Source organism: Jaculus jaculus, chromosome 13 (assembly GCF_020740685.1).
Source record: "Jaculus jaculus isolate mJacJac1 chromosome 13, mJacJac1.mat.Y.cur, whole genome shotgun sequence".
Taxonomy (NCBI): domain Eukaryota; kingdom Metazoa; phylum Chordata; class Mammalia; order Rodentia; family Dipodidae; genus Jaculus; species Jaculus jaculus.
In genome coordinates this window covers 13467131-13483315 of record NC_059114.1, presented here as the reverse complement: position 1 = coordinate 13483315, position 16185 = coordinate 13467131, and the positions used below count along the sequence as shown (strand labels likewise).

Genomic DNA, 16185 nt, shown 5'->3' with positions numbered 1-16185 from the left:
GGTCTCACTCTACCCAGGCTGACCTGGAATTCACTATGTAGTCTCAGGGTGGCCTCGAACTCACAGCAATCCACCTACCTCTGCCTCTCGAGTGCTGGGATTAAAGGTGTGTGCCACCACACCCAGCTTCTTCTTTTTTTTTTTTTCTAGACAGTACTTATTTATTTTATGTATTAGAGAGGAGAGAATAGGCGCACAAGGACCTCAGCCACTGCAAACAAATTCCAGACACATGCGCCACCATGTGCATCTAGCTTACGTGGGTCCTGGAGAGTTGAGCCCAGGTCCTTTGGCTTTGCAAGCAAGCATCTTAACCGCCAACCCATCTCTCAGCCCAGTTCCATAGCTTTTAAGTGCATTCAGTGTTGTACAGCCTTACCTCTGTCCATTCCAAACCTTCTCCTCACCCCAAACAGAACTGTGCACCCATGAGCCAACAGCTTTTTCTTTTCCTTTCTTTTGACTCTGGTTCCTATGAACTTGCCGACTGTAGCAACCTGAGTGGACTCATCCAGCAGTATTTGTCCTTCTGCGTCTCTCTCTCTCTTTCTCTCTTCACGTAGCACGGTGTCAGGGTTCACTCATATTGAAGCACGTATCAGAATTTCATTCTTCTCAAAAGCTGTATAACATGGTTTTTTGAGGTAGGGTCTTACTCTAGCCCAGGCTGACCTGTAATTCACTATGTAGTCTCAGGGTGGCCTCAAACTCACGGTGATCCTCCTACCTCTGCCTCCTGAGTGCTGGGATCAAAGGAGTGTGCCACCACACCCGGCTCCTATTTTAATGTTTGATGTGTGTTTGTGTGTGGTATGCAGGCATGTATGTATGTGTGTTCACATGTGTGTATGTGGAAACCAGAGATTAATGTTACATATCTTTTTTGTTTGTTTCTTTCTTTCTTTTTGAGGTAGGAACTCACTCTGGCCCAGGGTGACTATGTAGTCTCAGGGTGGCCTCGAACTCACTGCGATCCTCCTACCTCTGTCTCCTGAGTGCTGGGATTAAAGGCGTGCGCCCCACACAATCAGCCCTAATGTTGCATATCTTTCTCAGTCACTTTCCACCTTTTTGTTTGTTTTTGGTTTTTGTTTTTTTGTCAAGGTAGGGTCTCACTCTAGCCCAGACAGACCTGGGATTCACTATGTAATTTCAAGGTGGCCTCGAACTCACTGCAATCCTCCTACCTCTGCCTCCCAAGGGCTGGGATTAAAGGCGTGCGTCACTACGCCCGACTTCCCACCTTTTTTTTTTTGAAGTCCCCATGGTTGTTTTTTTTTTAATCAGTTTTTATTTATTTGAGAGAAAGAAGAACAAAACTGCCCATCCCACATAGGGAGCACATAGAGAAGCTGCTCTGTCCTACACCCTTTGTGGGAGGGGGGAGCCTGGTTTTTGTGTCTCCCAAGCTTGGGTCTCTCCTCTCCCCAGGCTTGAACCACCTCTTCCCCCCCCCCCCAGGTCTGCCCTGCAGGTGCTTCACAAGGCCTGTGAGGTGGCACGGCGGCACAACTACTTCCCGGGAGGGGTGGCACTCATCTGGGCCACCTACTACGAAAGCTGCATCGGCTCCGAGCAGAGCTGCATCAACGAGTGGAACGCCATGCAGGACCTGGAGTCCACGCGGCCGGACTCGCCGGCGCTGTTTGTCGACAAGTACGTACTGGGCTCCACTCGCCCCGCCCTTGGGCCAGCCCTGGCGCCTGCTCAAGGTCGTGCCCCCAGCACTGCCTTTAAATTACGTCCTTACTGATTTCACGCATGTGGGCGGGAGCACTGCCGCGGTCTGCTGCTGCTGCAAACAAACTCCAGAAGCATGAGCCTTTGTGCGGCTGGCTTTAAGTGGGTGCTGGGGAATTGAACCTAGGCTAGCGGACTTTGGGAGAATGCATCTTTAATCACTGAGCCATCATTAGCTCTCAGAACCAGCTTTTTTTTTTTTCAATTTTAATTTTTTTTTTTCTTTTCACAATTTTTATTAACATTTTCCATGATTATAAAAAATATCCCATGGTAATACCCTCCCCCACACACACATTCCCCTTTGAATCCATTCTCCATCATATTACCTCCCCAACTCAATCATTGTACTTACATGTATACAATACCATCCTATTAAGTCCTCTCCTCCCTTCCTTTCTCTTCCCTTTGTAACTTACTGGCCTCTGCTACTAAGTATTTTCATTCTCACGCAGAAGCCCAATCATCTGTAGCTAGGATCCACATATGAGAGAGAACATACGGTGCTTGGCTTTCTGGGCCTGGGTTACCTCACTAACTATAATCCTTTCCAGATCCATCCATTTTTCTGCAAATTTCATAACTTCATTTTTCTTTACCGCTGAGTAGAACTCCATTGTATAAATGTGCCACATCTTCATTATCCACTCATCAGTTGAGGGAAATCTAGGCTGATTCCATTTCCCAGCTATTATAAATTGAGCAGCAATAAACATGGTTAAACATGTACTTCTAAGGAAATGAGATGATTCCTTCGGATATATGCCTAGGAGTGCTATAGCTGGGTCATATGGTAGATCAATCTTTAGCTGTTTTAGGAACCTCCACACTGATTTCCACAGTGGCTGGACCAGATTGCATTCCCACCAGCAGTGTAGGAGGGTTCCTCTTTTTCCACATCACCACCAACATTTATGATCATTTGTTTTTATGATGGTAGCCAATCTGACAGGAGTGAGATGGAATCTCAATGTAGTTTTAATCTGCATTTCCCTGATGACTAGTGACATAGAACATTTTTTTTAGATGTTTATATGCCATTCTTATTTCTTCCTTTGAGAACTCTCTATTTAGCTCCATAGCCCATTTTTTGATTAGCTTGTTTGATTCCTTATTAGTTAACATTTTGAGTTCTTTGTATATCCTAGATATTAATCCTCTATCAGATATATAGTTGGCGAAGATTTTTTCCCATTCTGTAGGTTGCCTCTTTGCTTTTTTCACTGTGTCCTTTGCAGTGAAAAATCTTTGTAATTTCATGAGGTCCCAGTGATTAATCTGTGGTTTTATTGCCTGAGCAATTGGGGTTGTATTCAGAAAGTCTTTGCCAAGACCAATATGTTGAAGGGTTTCCCCTACCTTTTCCTCTAGCAGTTTCAGAGTTTCAGATCTGATGTTAAGATCTTTCATCCATTTGGACTTAATTCTTGTGCATGGAGAGAGAGAAGAATCTACTTTCATCCTTCTACAGATATATATCCAGTTTTCCCAACGCCACTCGCTGAAGAGGCTGTCTTTTCTCCAATGAGTATTTTTGGCATTTTTATCGAATATCAGGTGGCTGTAGCTACCTGGACTTACATCTGGGTCCTCTATTCTGTTCCACTGATCTACATATCTGTTTTTGTGCCAGTACCATGCTCTTTTTGTTACTATGGCTCTGTAGTATAGGTTAAAATCAGGTATGGTGATACCACCAGCCTTATTTTTGTTGCTTAGTATTATTTTAGATATTCGAGGGTTTTGGGATTCTAAGTGAATTTTTGGATTGTTTTTTCTATTTCCATAAAGAATGCCTTTGGAATTTTGATAGGGATTGCATTAAATGTGTAGATTGCTTTTGGTAAGATTGCCATTTTCACAATATTGATTCTTCCAATCCAGGAACAAGGGATTTGTTTCTCCACTTTCTAGTGTCTTCTGCAATTTCTCGCTTGAGTGTTTTAAACTTCTCATTGTAGAGATTCTTCACTTCCTTGGTTAGGTTTATTCCAAGGTACTTTTTTTTTTTTGATGCAATTGTGAATGGGAGTGATTCTCTGATTTCATCCTCTGTGTGTTTGTTGTTAGCATATATGAAGGCTACTGACTTCTGTGTATTTATTTTGTATCCTGCTGCATGGCTGTAGGTTTTTATCAGCTCTAACAATTTGCTAGTAGAGTCTTTAGGGTCCTTTATTTATAGAATCATGTCATCTGCAGATAATGATAACTTGATTTCTTCCTTTCCAATTTGTATCCCTTTTATGTGTGTCTCTTGCCTTATTGCTATGGCTAAGACTTCCAAACCTATATTAAATAAAAGTGAGGACAGTGGACACCCTTGTCTTGTTCCTGATTTTAGTGGAAAAGCTTCCAGTTTTTCCCCATCTGGTAATATGTTGGCTGTAGGCTTGTCATAAATAGCTTTAGAACCAGCTTTTATTTTATTTTATTTTATTTTATTTTATTTTATTTTATTTTATTTTATTTTATTTTATTTGTTTTTTTCAAGGTAGGTTTTCAGTCTTAGCTCAGGCTGATCTGGAACTCACTATGTAGTTCTCAGAATGGCCTCGAACTCATGGTGATCTTCCTACCTCTGCCTCCTGAGTGCTGAGATTAAAGGTGTGCACCATTATGCCCAGCTTTTTATTTTTTATTTTTTGGTTTTCCTAGGTAGGGTCTCACTCTAGCCCAAGCTGACCTGGAATTCACTATATAGTCTCAGGGTAGCCTCAAACTCACAGTGATGCTCTTACCTCTGCCTTCCTAGTGCTGGGATTAAAGGGGTGTGCCACCACACTCAGCTAACTTTTATTTTATTTTATTTTATTATTATTATTATTATTATGTTTTTTTTTTTTTTGGTTTTTCGAGGTAGGGTCTCACTCTAGCCCAGGCTGACCTGGAATTCACTATGGAGTCTCAGGGTAGCCTCGAACTCACAGCGATCCTCCTACCTCTGCCTCCCGAGTGCTGGGATTAAAGGCATGCACCACCACGCCCGGCTTATTTTTAAAACTATTTTATTTACTTGAGGGCTGGAGAGATGGCTTAGTGCTTAAGGCATTTGCCTGTGAAGCCAAAGGACCCAGATTCGATTCCCCAGGACTCATGTAAGCCAGATACACAAGGTGGCACATACATCTGGAGTTTGTTTATAGTGGCTGTTAGGCCCCTGGTGTTCCCATTCTCTCTCTGACTGTCTCTCTGCTCCCTCCCTCCCTCCCTCCCTCCCTCTCTCTCTCTCTCTCTCTCTCTCTCTCTCTCTCTCTCTCTCTCGCTTTCTGCTTGCAAATAAATAATTGTTTTTAAGTTTAAAAGATTTTATTCATTTGAGAGAGAGAATGAAAGAGGCATAGAGAGAGGGAGTATGGGCATGCCAGATTTCTCCTGCCACTGCATATGAACTCTAGATGCATGTGCCACTTTGTACATTTAGCTTTATGTGGGTCCTGGGGGATCATAGGTCTTTAAGCTTTGCAAACAATGCCTTTAACTGCTAAGCCATCTCTCCAGCTCAGAACCAGTCTTTTTGTCTTTGTTTTTAGTTTTTTGAGGTAAGGTCTTGGAATTCACTCTGTAGTCTCAGGGTGGCCTCGAACTCACAGCAGTCCTTCTACCTCAGCCTCTCAAGTACTGAGATTAAAGGGGTGCGCCACCACCATTCCCCAAAACCAGTTTTCTCCCTCTTTATTTTTCTTTATTTACTTGAGAGAGAGGGAAAAAAATGGCAGGGGGAGAGAGAGAGAGAGAGAGAGAATGAATGGGCATATAGGGGCCTCCAGCCGCTGTCAACAAACTCCAGATGCATGTGCCCCCTTGTGCATCTGGCTTACGTGGGTACTGGGGAGTTGAACCTGAGTCCTTTAGCTTTACAGGCAAATGCCTTAACCACTAAGCCATCTCTCCAGCCCCAGAACAAGATTTTAAAGCAGGGCTCTACCTGAGCCTGTGAGTAGTCTGGCTACGAGAAGAAAGGTCTGTGACCCTTTAGAAATGAGAGACAGCTTTGGGGAGTGCATATCTGGGTAGCAACTCCTTCACTGCCATCAGATTTCCACAGGAATGCACTGCCCTGTATTTCACCTGCTCCTGGCAGGGCTCCGCGCCCTGTGTTACTAAATTTCCAGAGCTTCCTCTGTGCTCAGGAGAATCAAGAATTCAGTGCGTGCTTCTGTGGGTGCCTTGAGGCTACTTTGGGGGTCGCCTGTCATCACAGCAGACAGGCACCATCAAGCTCATGGCCTCAGGCCACGATCTGAAAAGTCTACTTTGAGAAGGGAGCTGGTCTGGTCTTCCCTATCAGGGTCGTGTTCCCGCAGAGTGGTGTGTCCCCCTGGGGTAGCATGCTTGCTTAGGGCTGTGTGCTTGCTGCAGTCTAACCAGAGAAGAGTGGCCCGAGGGACATGAAGCCACCGAGAAGTCATGCGTGAGGGTAGAAAGAAGTGATTGTTACGCATATTTCTGGGTTGTTTGCTGCGGAGGTCTGTCCCTGTCTTCATGTGACAAACGGGACCTGAACCAGCACCTGTCCCCGCCCTGCTGTCCACGCTGTGGACTTCTCCTGTGGGTACCGTGAGTAAAGCAGGCTTCTGCACCTCTCCCCACTCTGAGAGCACACCCCCAGAAAGGCCTTTCATATCCTAACCCAGTCAACCCCAGAAGCTCTGGCATTCCTCTGCCGCAGGCTTCCTGTGATTCTGTATTCTTACGTGCTGTTTATTTCCAGGCCAACAGAGGGAGAAAGGACAGAGCGTCTCATCAAAGCCAAACTCCGAAGCATCATGATGAGCCAGGACCTCGAAAACGTGACCTCCAAAGAAGTAAGAGGACCCCTTCGACCCTGTGGCATGCCAGAGCTCTAGTGCCCGCTTGGTCTGGTACCAGAAGTCCAGCAGGCACAGGCCTGGCACATATGGCCTCTAGCTCTCCCCATCTGCCCTGGGAAGCCTTCTCATCTTTGTTGTAAAGTGGCCACAGGGCTGCGGTGGAGAGCAGAGGTGAGGTCAGGTCCCACAGTGACCACAGGGCTGCGGTGGAGAGCAGAGGTGGAGTCAGGTCCCACGGTGACCACAGGGCTGAGGTGGAGAGCAGAGGTGAGGTCAGGTCCCACGGTGACCACAGGGCTGCGGTGGAGAGCAGAGGTGGGGTCAGGTCCCACGGTGACCACAGGGCTGCGGTGGAGAACAGAGGTGGGGTCAGGTCCCACGGTGACCACAGGGCTGCATGGAGAGCAGAGGTGGGGTCAGGTCCCACGGTGACCACAGGGCTGCGGTGGAGAGCAGAGGTGAGGTCAGGTCCACGGTGACCACAGGGCTGCGGTGGAGAGCAGAGGTGGGGTCAGGTCCACGGTGACCACAGGGCTGCGGTGGAGAGCAGAGGTGAGGTCAGGTCCACGGTGACCACAGGGCTGCGGTGGAGAGCAGAGGTGGGGTCAGGTCCACGGTGACCACAGGGCTGTGGTGGAGAGCAGAGGTGGGGTCAGGTCCCACGGTGACCACAGGGCTGCGGTGGAGAGCAGAGGTGGGGTCAGGTCCACGGTGACCACAGGGCTGCGGTGGAGAACAGAGGTGGGGTCAGGTCCACGGTGACCACAGGGCTGTGGTGGAGAACAGAGGTGGGGTCAGGTCCACGGTGACCACAGGGCTGTTTTGGAGAGCAGAGGTGGGGTCAGGTCCCACGGTGACCAGAGGGCTGTGGTGGAGAACAGAGGTGGGGTCAGGTCCACGGTGACCACAGGGCTGTGGTGGAGAACAGAGGTGGGGTCAGGTCCACGGTGACCACAGGGCTGTGGTGGAGAACAGAGGTGGGGTCAGGTCCACGGTGACCACAGGGCTGCGTGGAGAGCAGAGGTGGGGTCAGGTCCACGGTGACCACAGGGCTGTGGTGGAGAGCAGAGGTGGGGTCAGGTCCACGGTGACCACAGGGCTGCGGTGGAGAGCAGAGGTGGGGTCAGGTCCACGGTGACCACAGGGCTGTGGTGGAGAGCAGAGGTGGGGTCAGGTCCACGGTGACCACAGGGCTGTGGTGGAGAACAGAGGTGGGGTCAGGTCCCGCGGTGACCACAGGGCTGCGGTGGAGAGCAGAGGTGGGGTCAGGTCCCACGGTGACCACAGGGCTGCGTGGAGAGCAGAGGTGGGGTCAGGTCCCACGGTGACCACAGGGCTGCGGTGGAGAGCAGAGGTGGGGTCAGGTCCCACGGTGACCACAGGGCTGCGGTGGAGAGCAGAGGTGGGGTCAGATCCCACGGTGACCACAGGACCGCGGTGGAGAGCAGAGGTGGGGTCAGGTCCCACAGTGACCACAGGGCTGTGGTGGAGAGCAGAGGTGGGGTCAGGTCCCACGGTGACCACAGGGCTGCGTGGAGAGCAGAGGTGGAGTCAGGTCCCACGGTGACCACAGGGCTGCGTGGAGAGCAGAGGTGGGGTCAGGTCCCGCGGTGACCACAGGGCTGCGGTGGAGAGCAGAGGTGGGGTCAGGTCCCGCGGTGACCACAGGGCTGCGGTGGAGAGCAGAGGTGGGGTCAGGTCCACGGTGACCACAGGGCTGTGGTGGAGAGCAGAGGTGGGGTCAGGTCCACGGTGACCACAGGGCTGCGGTGGAGAGCAGAGGTGGGGTCAGGTCCCACGGTGACCACAGGGCTGTGGTGGAGAGCAGAGGTGGGGTCAGGTCCCACGGTGACCACAGGGCTGCGTGGAGAGCAGAGGTGGGGTCAGGTCCCACGGTGACCACAGGGCTGCGTGGAGAGCAGAGGTGGGGTCAGGTCCCACGGTGACCACAGGGCTGCGGTGGAGAGCAGAGGTGGGGTCAGGTCCCACGGTGACCACAGGGCTGCGGTGGAGAGCAGAGGTGGGGTCAGATCCCACGGTGACCACAGGACCGCGGTGGAGAGCAGAGGTGGGGTCAGGTCCCACAGTGACCACAGGGCTGTGGTGGAGAGCAGAGGTGGGGTCAGGTCCCACGGTGACCACAGGGCTGCGTGGAGAGCAGAGGTGGAGTCAGGTCCCACGGTGACCACAGGGCTGCGTGGAGAGCAGAGGTGGGGTCAGGTCCCACGGTGACCACAGGGCTGCGTGGAGAGCAGAGGTGGGGTCAGGTCCCACGGTGACCACAGGGCTGTGGTGGAGAGCAGAGGTGGGGTCAGGTCCCACGGTGACCACAGGGCTGTGGTGGAGAGCAGAGGTGGGGTCAGGTCCCACGGTGACCACAGGGCTGCGTGGAGAGCAGAGGTGGAGTCAGTTCCCTCAGTGACCACAGGGCTGTAGTGGAGACAGGTTCTAATTTGATTTCTGAGCTGCATTGGTAAAACTGAGGTTTTTGGTCACATTCTCTGCCGTCTCCAGTCCTTACCTGTCCGACCTTTGGTGACAGTTACTGAAGGTCTTCAGGCAGCATCAAGCAGCGTGGCTCTCGGTGCCCTTCCCAGCTCTTGTGTTGCCCACACCCATTGTGTTTTGTGGGTAAACAGCAAACGTCTTTGCCCAGCACAACAAAGTGCGATCTTGGGTTGCGTTATCTGTCTCTTCATGGTCTCCTGAGTCCTTACCATATCTGTTTATTAAATAAATACAGTGGATTATACTAGCGGCTTAAAACTTGGTGGATGTAAGGCGTTGCAATCACCATTTTATATTATTTTATTTTATTTGTTTTTATTTTTTGAGACTGAGTTTTACTTTATGGCCCAGACTGGCTTAGAGCTCACGTTAGTTCTCCTGCCTCAGCCTTTTCATTAATTAATACAATTTGAATATTACATTGTGATGCCTTCCTGAGCAAGAAGAAACTGGCTTTCTATTCTCACTGTGACATTTATTTATTTTATTTTTAGTTTTTAGGTTTTTTGAGGTAGGGTCTCACTCTAGCTCAGGCTGACCTGGAATTCACTATGTAGTCTCAGGCTGCCCTCGAACTTACGGTGATCCTCTTCCTCTGCTCCCAAATGCTGGGATTGGAGGTGTGCACCACCACACCCGGCTACTGTGATGTATTTGATATTTTTAAAAATATGTTATTATTTATTTGAGAGGGAGGGGGAGAGAGAAAGAATAGGCGCACCGGGGCCTCCAGCCACTGCAAACATACACCAGTTGCATGCACCATCTCGTGCATCTGGTTTACTTGGGTACTGGGGAATTGAACTTGGGTCCTTAGGCTTTGCTGACAGCCCTGTATTTGATAGTTGATTGTAAACATGTAGAAACTTGAAGCTCAGTAGAAATAGAGCTTAGAAAAATCAGCTTCTTTTGTTTGAAATAACAAACTTCCTCCAGGCAGACTGACTTAGGGGTTGAGTGACCCACAGACCTGCTGCCCACACTGGTGTGGTGCTTGTCTAAGTGGAGTCTTCTGCAGTGGGATGGGCACTCTTTATAAAAATGACTTAATAAGCTGGGCGTGGTGGCGCACACCCCTTTAATCCCAGAGGTAGGAGGATCGCCATGAGTCCAAGGCCACCTTGAGACTTCCTAGTAAATTCCAGGCCAGCCTGAGCTAGAGTGAGACCCTACCTCAGAAAATTTAAAAAAAAAAAAAAATGACTTAATTGTTGGAGATGGACAACTGTTGAACAAATCGCTTGTAATATTTTCTGCTCCACAGATCCGTAATGAATTGGAGAAACAAATGAACTGTAACCTGAAAGAATTCAAGGAATTCATAGACAATGAAATGCTCCTGATCTTGGGACAGATGGACAAGCCCTCCCTTATCTTCGATCACCTTTATCTCGTAAGAGGCCACAGCCCTTGGTGGTGTCTGGTTTGGGGACCATAGGTCAGACCCTATTATCCGGGGCTTGCAGTAAGGTGGCAGAGAAAAGGCAGGCAAAAGGCTTGAGTCCGTGGAACCCCTCCCTGGCCCGTGTTTTGGGCCAGAGGCCCGCTGGTCTGTTCTAGAGCCACATATTGTGGCGGCAGCTCCGGATGAGCTGCTCGTGGTCGGTGCGGCATGGGTGGGTGGTGTGTTTCAGACCCTCACAGTCCTTTGCCTTCTGCCGCTAACACATAGGCGCCTTCCCATGACCTTGAAATGGTTTATGAGACACAGAAGTTCAGGTACTAGCAAACACATAACTCACCAAGCCCCAGAAATATGCCTTGGCATCCAAGGCATGAGAAACAACTGGGCAGACAGATCCACACAGTTAAGTGGGCCGTAGCTGCCCTCACCCCAGCCCCGGGCCCACAGCCCACTGGAGGGACGGTCTGTCTGGTCGTAAGGCTCCGGGTGGTGCCTGTTCATTGTCTTTATGCCGTGAATCTCCATACAAGGCAGTTGGCATGTTTTCAAAGGTGGGCACGTTGCTAAAATTAGCTAAGAGGCCATGGGCGGAGTCAAAAGTTGGGCCCGGCTAGGTTCCACTCCTCTGTCTCACCTGCTCTGTTGCCTTCAGCCAATCACTGTGCCTCTCCCTTTCTTCATCCTGTACCTCATGGGATGTTTATGAGGATTAAAATACACACTAAAGAGCTGGAGAGATGGCTCCGTGGGTAAAGACACTTGCTGTGGTGAAGCCTGTCAGCCAGGATTCAATTCCCTAGTACCCACATAAAGCCAGAGGCACAAAGTGGCGCCTGCGTCTGGAGTTCGTTTGCAATGGCAAGAAGACCCGGTGCGTCCCACCCGTAATTTCCCTCCCCCCTTACCGCCTCTCTGCTCACAAGTAAATAAGAATATTTTGAATGGGGCTAGAGAGGTGTCTCAGCAGATAAGGCACTTGCCTGCAAAACCTGACAACCCAGGTTCGATTATTCCCCATTACCCATGTAAGCCAGATGCACAAGGTGGTAATTGCATCTGGAGTTGGTTTTCAGTAGCTAAAGGGCCTGGCTTGCCCATTCTCTCGTTCTCTCTCATTCTGTTCTCTCTCCTTGCAAATAAGTAAACTATTTTAAAAACTTTGGGTGTGGGGGGGGGGTCCTGGAGAGATGGCTTAGCAGTTCAGTGCTTGCCTATGAAGCCTAAGGACCCCAGTTCAAGGCTTGATTCCCCAAGACCCATGTTAGCCAGATGCACAAGGGAGCGCACATGTCTGGAGTTCGATTGCCGTGACTGGAGGCCCTGGTGCGCCCATTCTCTCTCTCTCTCTCTCTCTCTGCCTCTTTCTTTCTGTCTTTGCTCTCAAATAAATAATAAATAATTTTTTAAAAATGTACCCACTGAAGGTGGTGAATAGTAGAGGTTGCCTTGGTTGGCCATGGTAGCCACTGTTAGAAGAGAAAGTGTCTCCCGGGTTAGCAGAGGGAGGACTACATCAGCTGCTGAAGAAAACGGCTTGAGACTCCTGCAGGAAGCTATCTTAAGAGAAGTACCTGGCCTTTCTTTATGGTGGCAGTGGTGGTTTTCTGAGTCAGGATCTCACTGTGTAGCCCAGGCTGGCTTGGAATTCCCAATCCTCCTGCCTCAGCCTCCTGAGTGCAGGATGTCTATACTTGGATATACTTGTGTGGCTCTACCTAGATATACAAGCTTCATGCTTGTCCATTAAATCCATGAGCGTGCAGGTTTGGAAGCTATTCTTTGAAAGACAGGCAGAGCAGGCTGGCTTGTCTCCCTGGCAGCAGTGGACCGACACCTGGCTCCACTCTCTCCACTAGGTGGTGGTCACGACCACAGGACACACAAAACCTTCATGGAGTTGGTTGTCTTGTCTGATATTTTTTAGGGGGGGGAGTTGTGGTTTTGGTATTTTATGTCATTTTCCATGAGAGATGTTAAAGGAATTTTTACGGTCGAGGTGGCCCCTCAAACGTGAGAGTCACACTACCCAACTGGTCTGAGCCCTGCACACTCAGGAGGGGGCCCTCAGATGCCAGTGTGTCTTTGCCCTCTGTGACTCCATGGTCTCTGCGGTTCCTAAGAGCAAACTAATCGTTTTTACTACTTTTCCTTCCATGTGCTTTGAATGTTGAGGAATAGAGGATCTCTCTCTCTTTCTCTCTCTCTCTCTCTCTCTCTCAGAGAGAGAATGGGCACACCAAGGCCCTCTAGCCACTGCAAACACACTCCAGACGCATGTGCCACCATCTGGTTTGCGTGGGTACTAGGGAATCAAACCTGGGTCCTTAGACTTCAGAGGCAGGCACCTTAACCACTAAGCCATCTCTCCAGCCCCTGCATGACTCCTTTTAAAGAAGACAAAAGTACTCCCTGCCCAGCATGGTGGCAACACTCAGGAGGCAGAGGCAGGAGGATAGCTGTGAGTTCGAGGCCACCCTGAGACTACATAGTGAATTCCACCCAGGTCGGCCTGAGCTAGAGTGAAACCTTACCTTGAAAAACCAAAACCAAAAACAAACAAAAAGAACTCCCAGTCTCCCATACCCAGAGATATCCACATGTAGCAAATTTACGTATTTTCTCACATTTTTATTTTTGGGATGATAGAAATTCAATTTAGGGCCTTGAACATTGGGTTTCCTTAATGCCGGTCAAGCTTCTTTAAAATAAAACAAACAAATAAACAAACAAACAAAAAAGCAAGCAAACATTCAGTCTGTTAATGTATATGTTCTTTTGTCCTGCTTTCTTTTTATTGTATTTTTCCTTATGCCACTAACTAGTCTCCAAAAGGATTATTTATTTATTTACTTCTGAGATTTTTGTTTTTGAGACAGGCTCTTGCTGTGTAGCCGCCCAGACCAGCTTGAACTCACAGGGCTCTTTCTGCCTCTGCTTTCCAAGTCCTGGGATTACAGGCATGAGCCACCATGCCTGGCCCAGGGATGATTTTGTGTGTGTGTGTGTGTGTGTGTGTGTACATACATATTTATACATAAATATATATATATATATGTAATTTTTTATTGACAACTTCCATGATTGTAAACAATATCCTATGGTAATTTCCTCCCTCCCCCACTTTCCCCTTTTGATTCTCCATTCATTCTCCATTATATCCCCTCCCCCTCTCACTCAGTCTCTCTTTTATTTTGATGTCATGATCTTTTCCTGTTATTACGATGGTCTTGTTTGGGTAGTGTCAGGCACTGTGAGGTCATGGATGGGATGATGTATTTTTAAGTGTCCCTCAGAAGAATCTGCTGTCACCGATTTCTTTTCTTCCTGTAGAGCCTTAGCTTGTCTCCATTGTTTTATCACGAATACTGTAAACACCCTCCTTCCCATGCCTCTCTCAGAGTTCTGGTTACTTCCTTAGGATAACTTCTTGCAAAGTGGAATGACTGGGCCAGAGGGTAGGAAATTTTTTCATAGTGCCAAACTACTTCCCAGAAAAGGTAGCCCAGTTCCCACAGTAATTAGTGATGCAGAGGTCACAGGTCATTGTCTGTGGTGCCTGGGCATGCAGAAGACCGAGGAAGGGCGGGGGAGGGGTCAGCCGCTTCCATGAGGCCCGGGGCCACCCTCCTTCCTGCCACCCTCAGTGATGCCTGAGGACCTCGGCAGCATGCTTGGACGTCCATCTTCTCCCAGTACTGTCTGGCCTGAGGGCAACGCCCCCCAAAGGAGGTCTCACCAAGGGGGGTAGGGCCACTGTGCATCCCCCAAGCAGATACTCACGGGGTTTGTGTGATCTGTCCCCCAGGGCTCTGAATGGAATGCATCCAATCTGGAAGAGCTGCAGGGCTCAGGGTGAGTCTGCTCTCCTCTTCCCCCACCCTTGCAGGCGGCTTAGGCAGCCTCTGCTGTGCCAGGGAGGTGGAGACCTCAGCTGCCAGCTGCTGATGGCCTCGCCCTGGTCCCTGAAGTGGCCGGAGGGGTTGATTTGCATAACTGAGCAGCTGTGCTTCTGAACGCCGTCATGAATAATTCATGGGCTTTAGACTTGCCTGGAGTCTCGAGGGTGACCATGTGGGGTCAGAGAGAAGCTTTCTAAATCACAGGCTGGTGGCACACAGGACCGCCTACAAGGCTCCAATGCAGCCACAGCCTCCAGACTGACAGCTGAGAACCCGAGCCTGGAGGCACATCTCTGTTGACCTTCTGACCAGTCCACAACCATGAAGACTGGCTCTAAGGTCCCTCTCTTTTGTTTGTTTGTTTATTTGTTTTGATTTTTCAGGTAGGGTCTCCCTCTAGCCCAGGCTGACCTGGAATTCACTCTGTAGTCTCAGGGTGGCCTCGAACTCATGGCGATCGTCCTACCTCTGCTTCCCAAGTGCTGGGATTAAAGGTGTGCACCACTATGCCCGGTTTAAGGTCCCACTGTTTATCTGACAACTGAATGCTCAGCATTGGGCAGAAGCATGCCTGCCCGTGTCTGAGAAATATTCAGCAGCAAGAATGAAAACGTTTAAGTGGAGACCCTTGAGAACAGATGTCTGGTCTTCAAAAAAAAAAAAAAAGGCAACATGGCCACAAAATCACCATTCTGTGGGGCTGGCATGATGGTATTCTGGAATTACCACACTGGAAAAGCAAGACTAAGCACATCTTAAAATACATCTTCAGAATATTTTTCCAGTGCGAAGTCATACTGTGCACATCCATTATGCTGAGAATGGTAGGTGACTTTTTAGGAGGTCTTAATGCATTACAAGTACTCTGAAACCTATGTGAGATGTCTCCCAATTCCTGAAATTATTTTATTTTCCCAGAAATAAATGTACTAATTGAGAGTAGAGACCTAGCCGGGCATGGTGGCTCACACCTTTAATCCCAGCACTTGGGAGGCTGAGGTAGGAAGATCAATGTGAGTTCAAGACCAGCCTGATACTACATAGTGAATTCCAGGTTAGAGTGAGACCCTACCTCAAAAAAAAGGAGAAAGTGAGAGAGAAAACTCAGGGAGTCAAGGCAGGAGGATCAGAAGTTCAGGATCACTCTCTGTAGCATAGCAAGTTAGAGACCAGCCTGAGGCTGCGTGAAACCCTGTCTCAAAAAGAAAAAAAAAAATAAACAAAACAGAGACCTACTGAACTTGGGTTAGCAGACACTCTCAAATACTTACTTATTTATATCTTGCCTTGCTTCAAGAAGCATTTAAGACACTTCCTAAGGACATAAATAATAAGTAGGTTCTGCTTTTTAACTATTTAAGAATGGAGAGTGAAGACTTTTTTTTCCCCTTGAAACAGGGACTGGCTCTATAGCCCAGACTGGTCTTGAACTTAACAATGTAACCTAATCTGACCTTGAATTTGCAATCATCCTGCCACAGACTCTCGGTTTGTAATTGCAAGCATGTACCACCATGCTTGGCTTGTTTTTTTTTTTTTTTAAGCTTCAGTATACTACTAATAGTTATAAAATTTGAAACTTTGACTTTATAAATTTAACACTGCTTGCTTTCTGTGGCAATGCTTCAGACTTTATGAGTTTTCATTATTGTAAGATCTTGTAAGTGAGGAGGTTTTGGGTTTTTGTTGTTGTTGTTGTTAGTTTGTTTTGTTTTGTTTTGTTTTTGGTGTGACATGGGTTTTGGGTATAAAACATTCATCAGAGCTGGACGTGATGACAAATACCTTTAATCCCAGCACTCAGGAGGCAGAGGTAGGA

General features: G+C 48.6%; 1 protein-coding gene across 4 annotated transcripts in view; it reads left to right on the top strand.

Annotated features, from left to right (window-relative positions):
- Ssh1 (slingshot protein phosphatase 1) overlaps window positions 1-16185 on the top strand; it is a 91458-nt gene that overhangs the window by 58219 nt on the left and 17054 nt on the right. For all 4 annotated transcript variants that reach the window (XM_045132289.1, XM_045132288.1, XM_045132287.1 and 1 more), the window contains 4 exons: window positions 1462-1656; window positions 6455-6548; window positions 10327-10455; window positions 14273-14319. In XM_045132289.1, the coding sequence (XP_044988224.1) occupies window positions 1462-1656; window positions 6455-6548; window positions 10327-10455; window positions 14273-14319 (465 nt within the window). The remainder of the gene's footprint in view (window positions 1-1461; window positions 1657-6454; window positions 6549-10326; window positions 10456-14272; window positions 14320-16185) is intronic.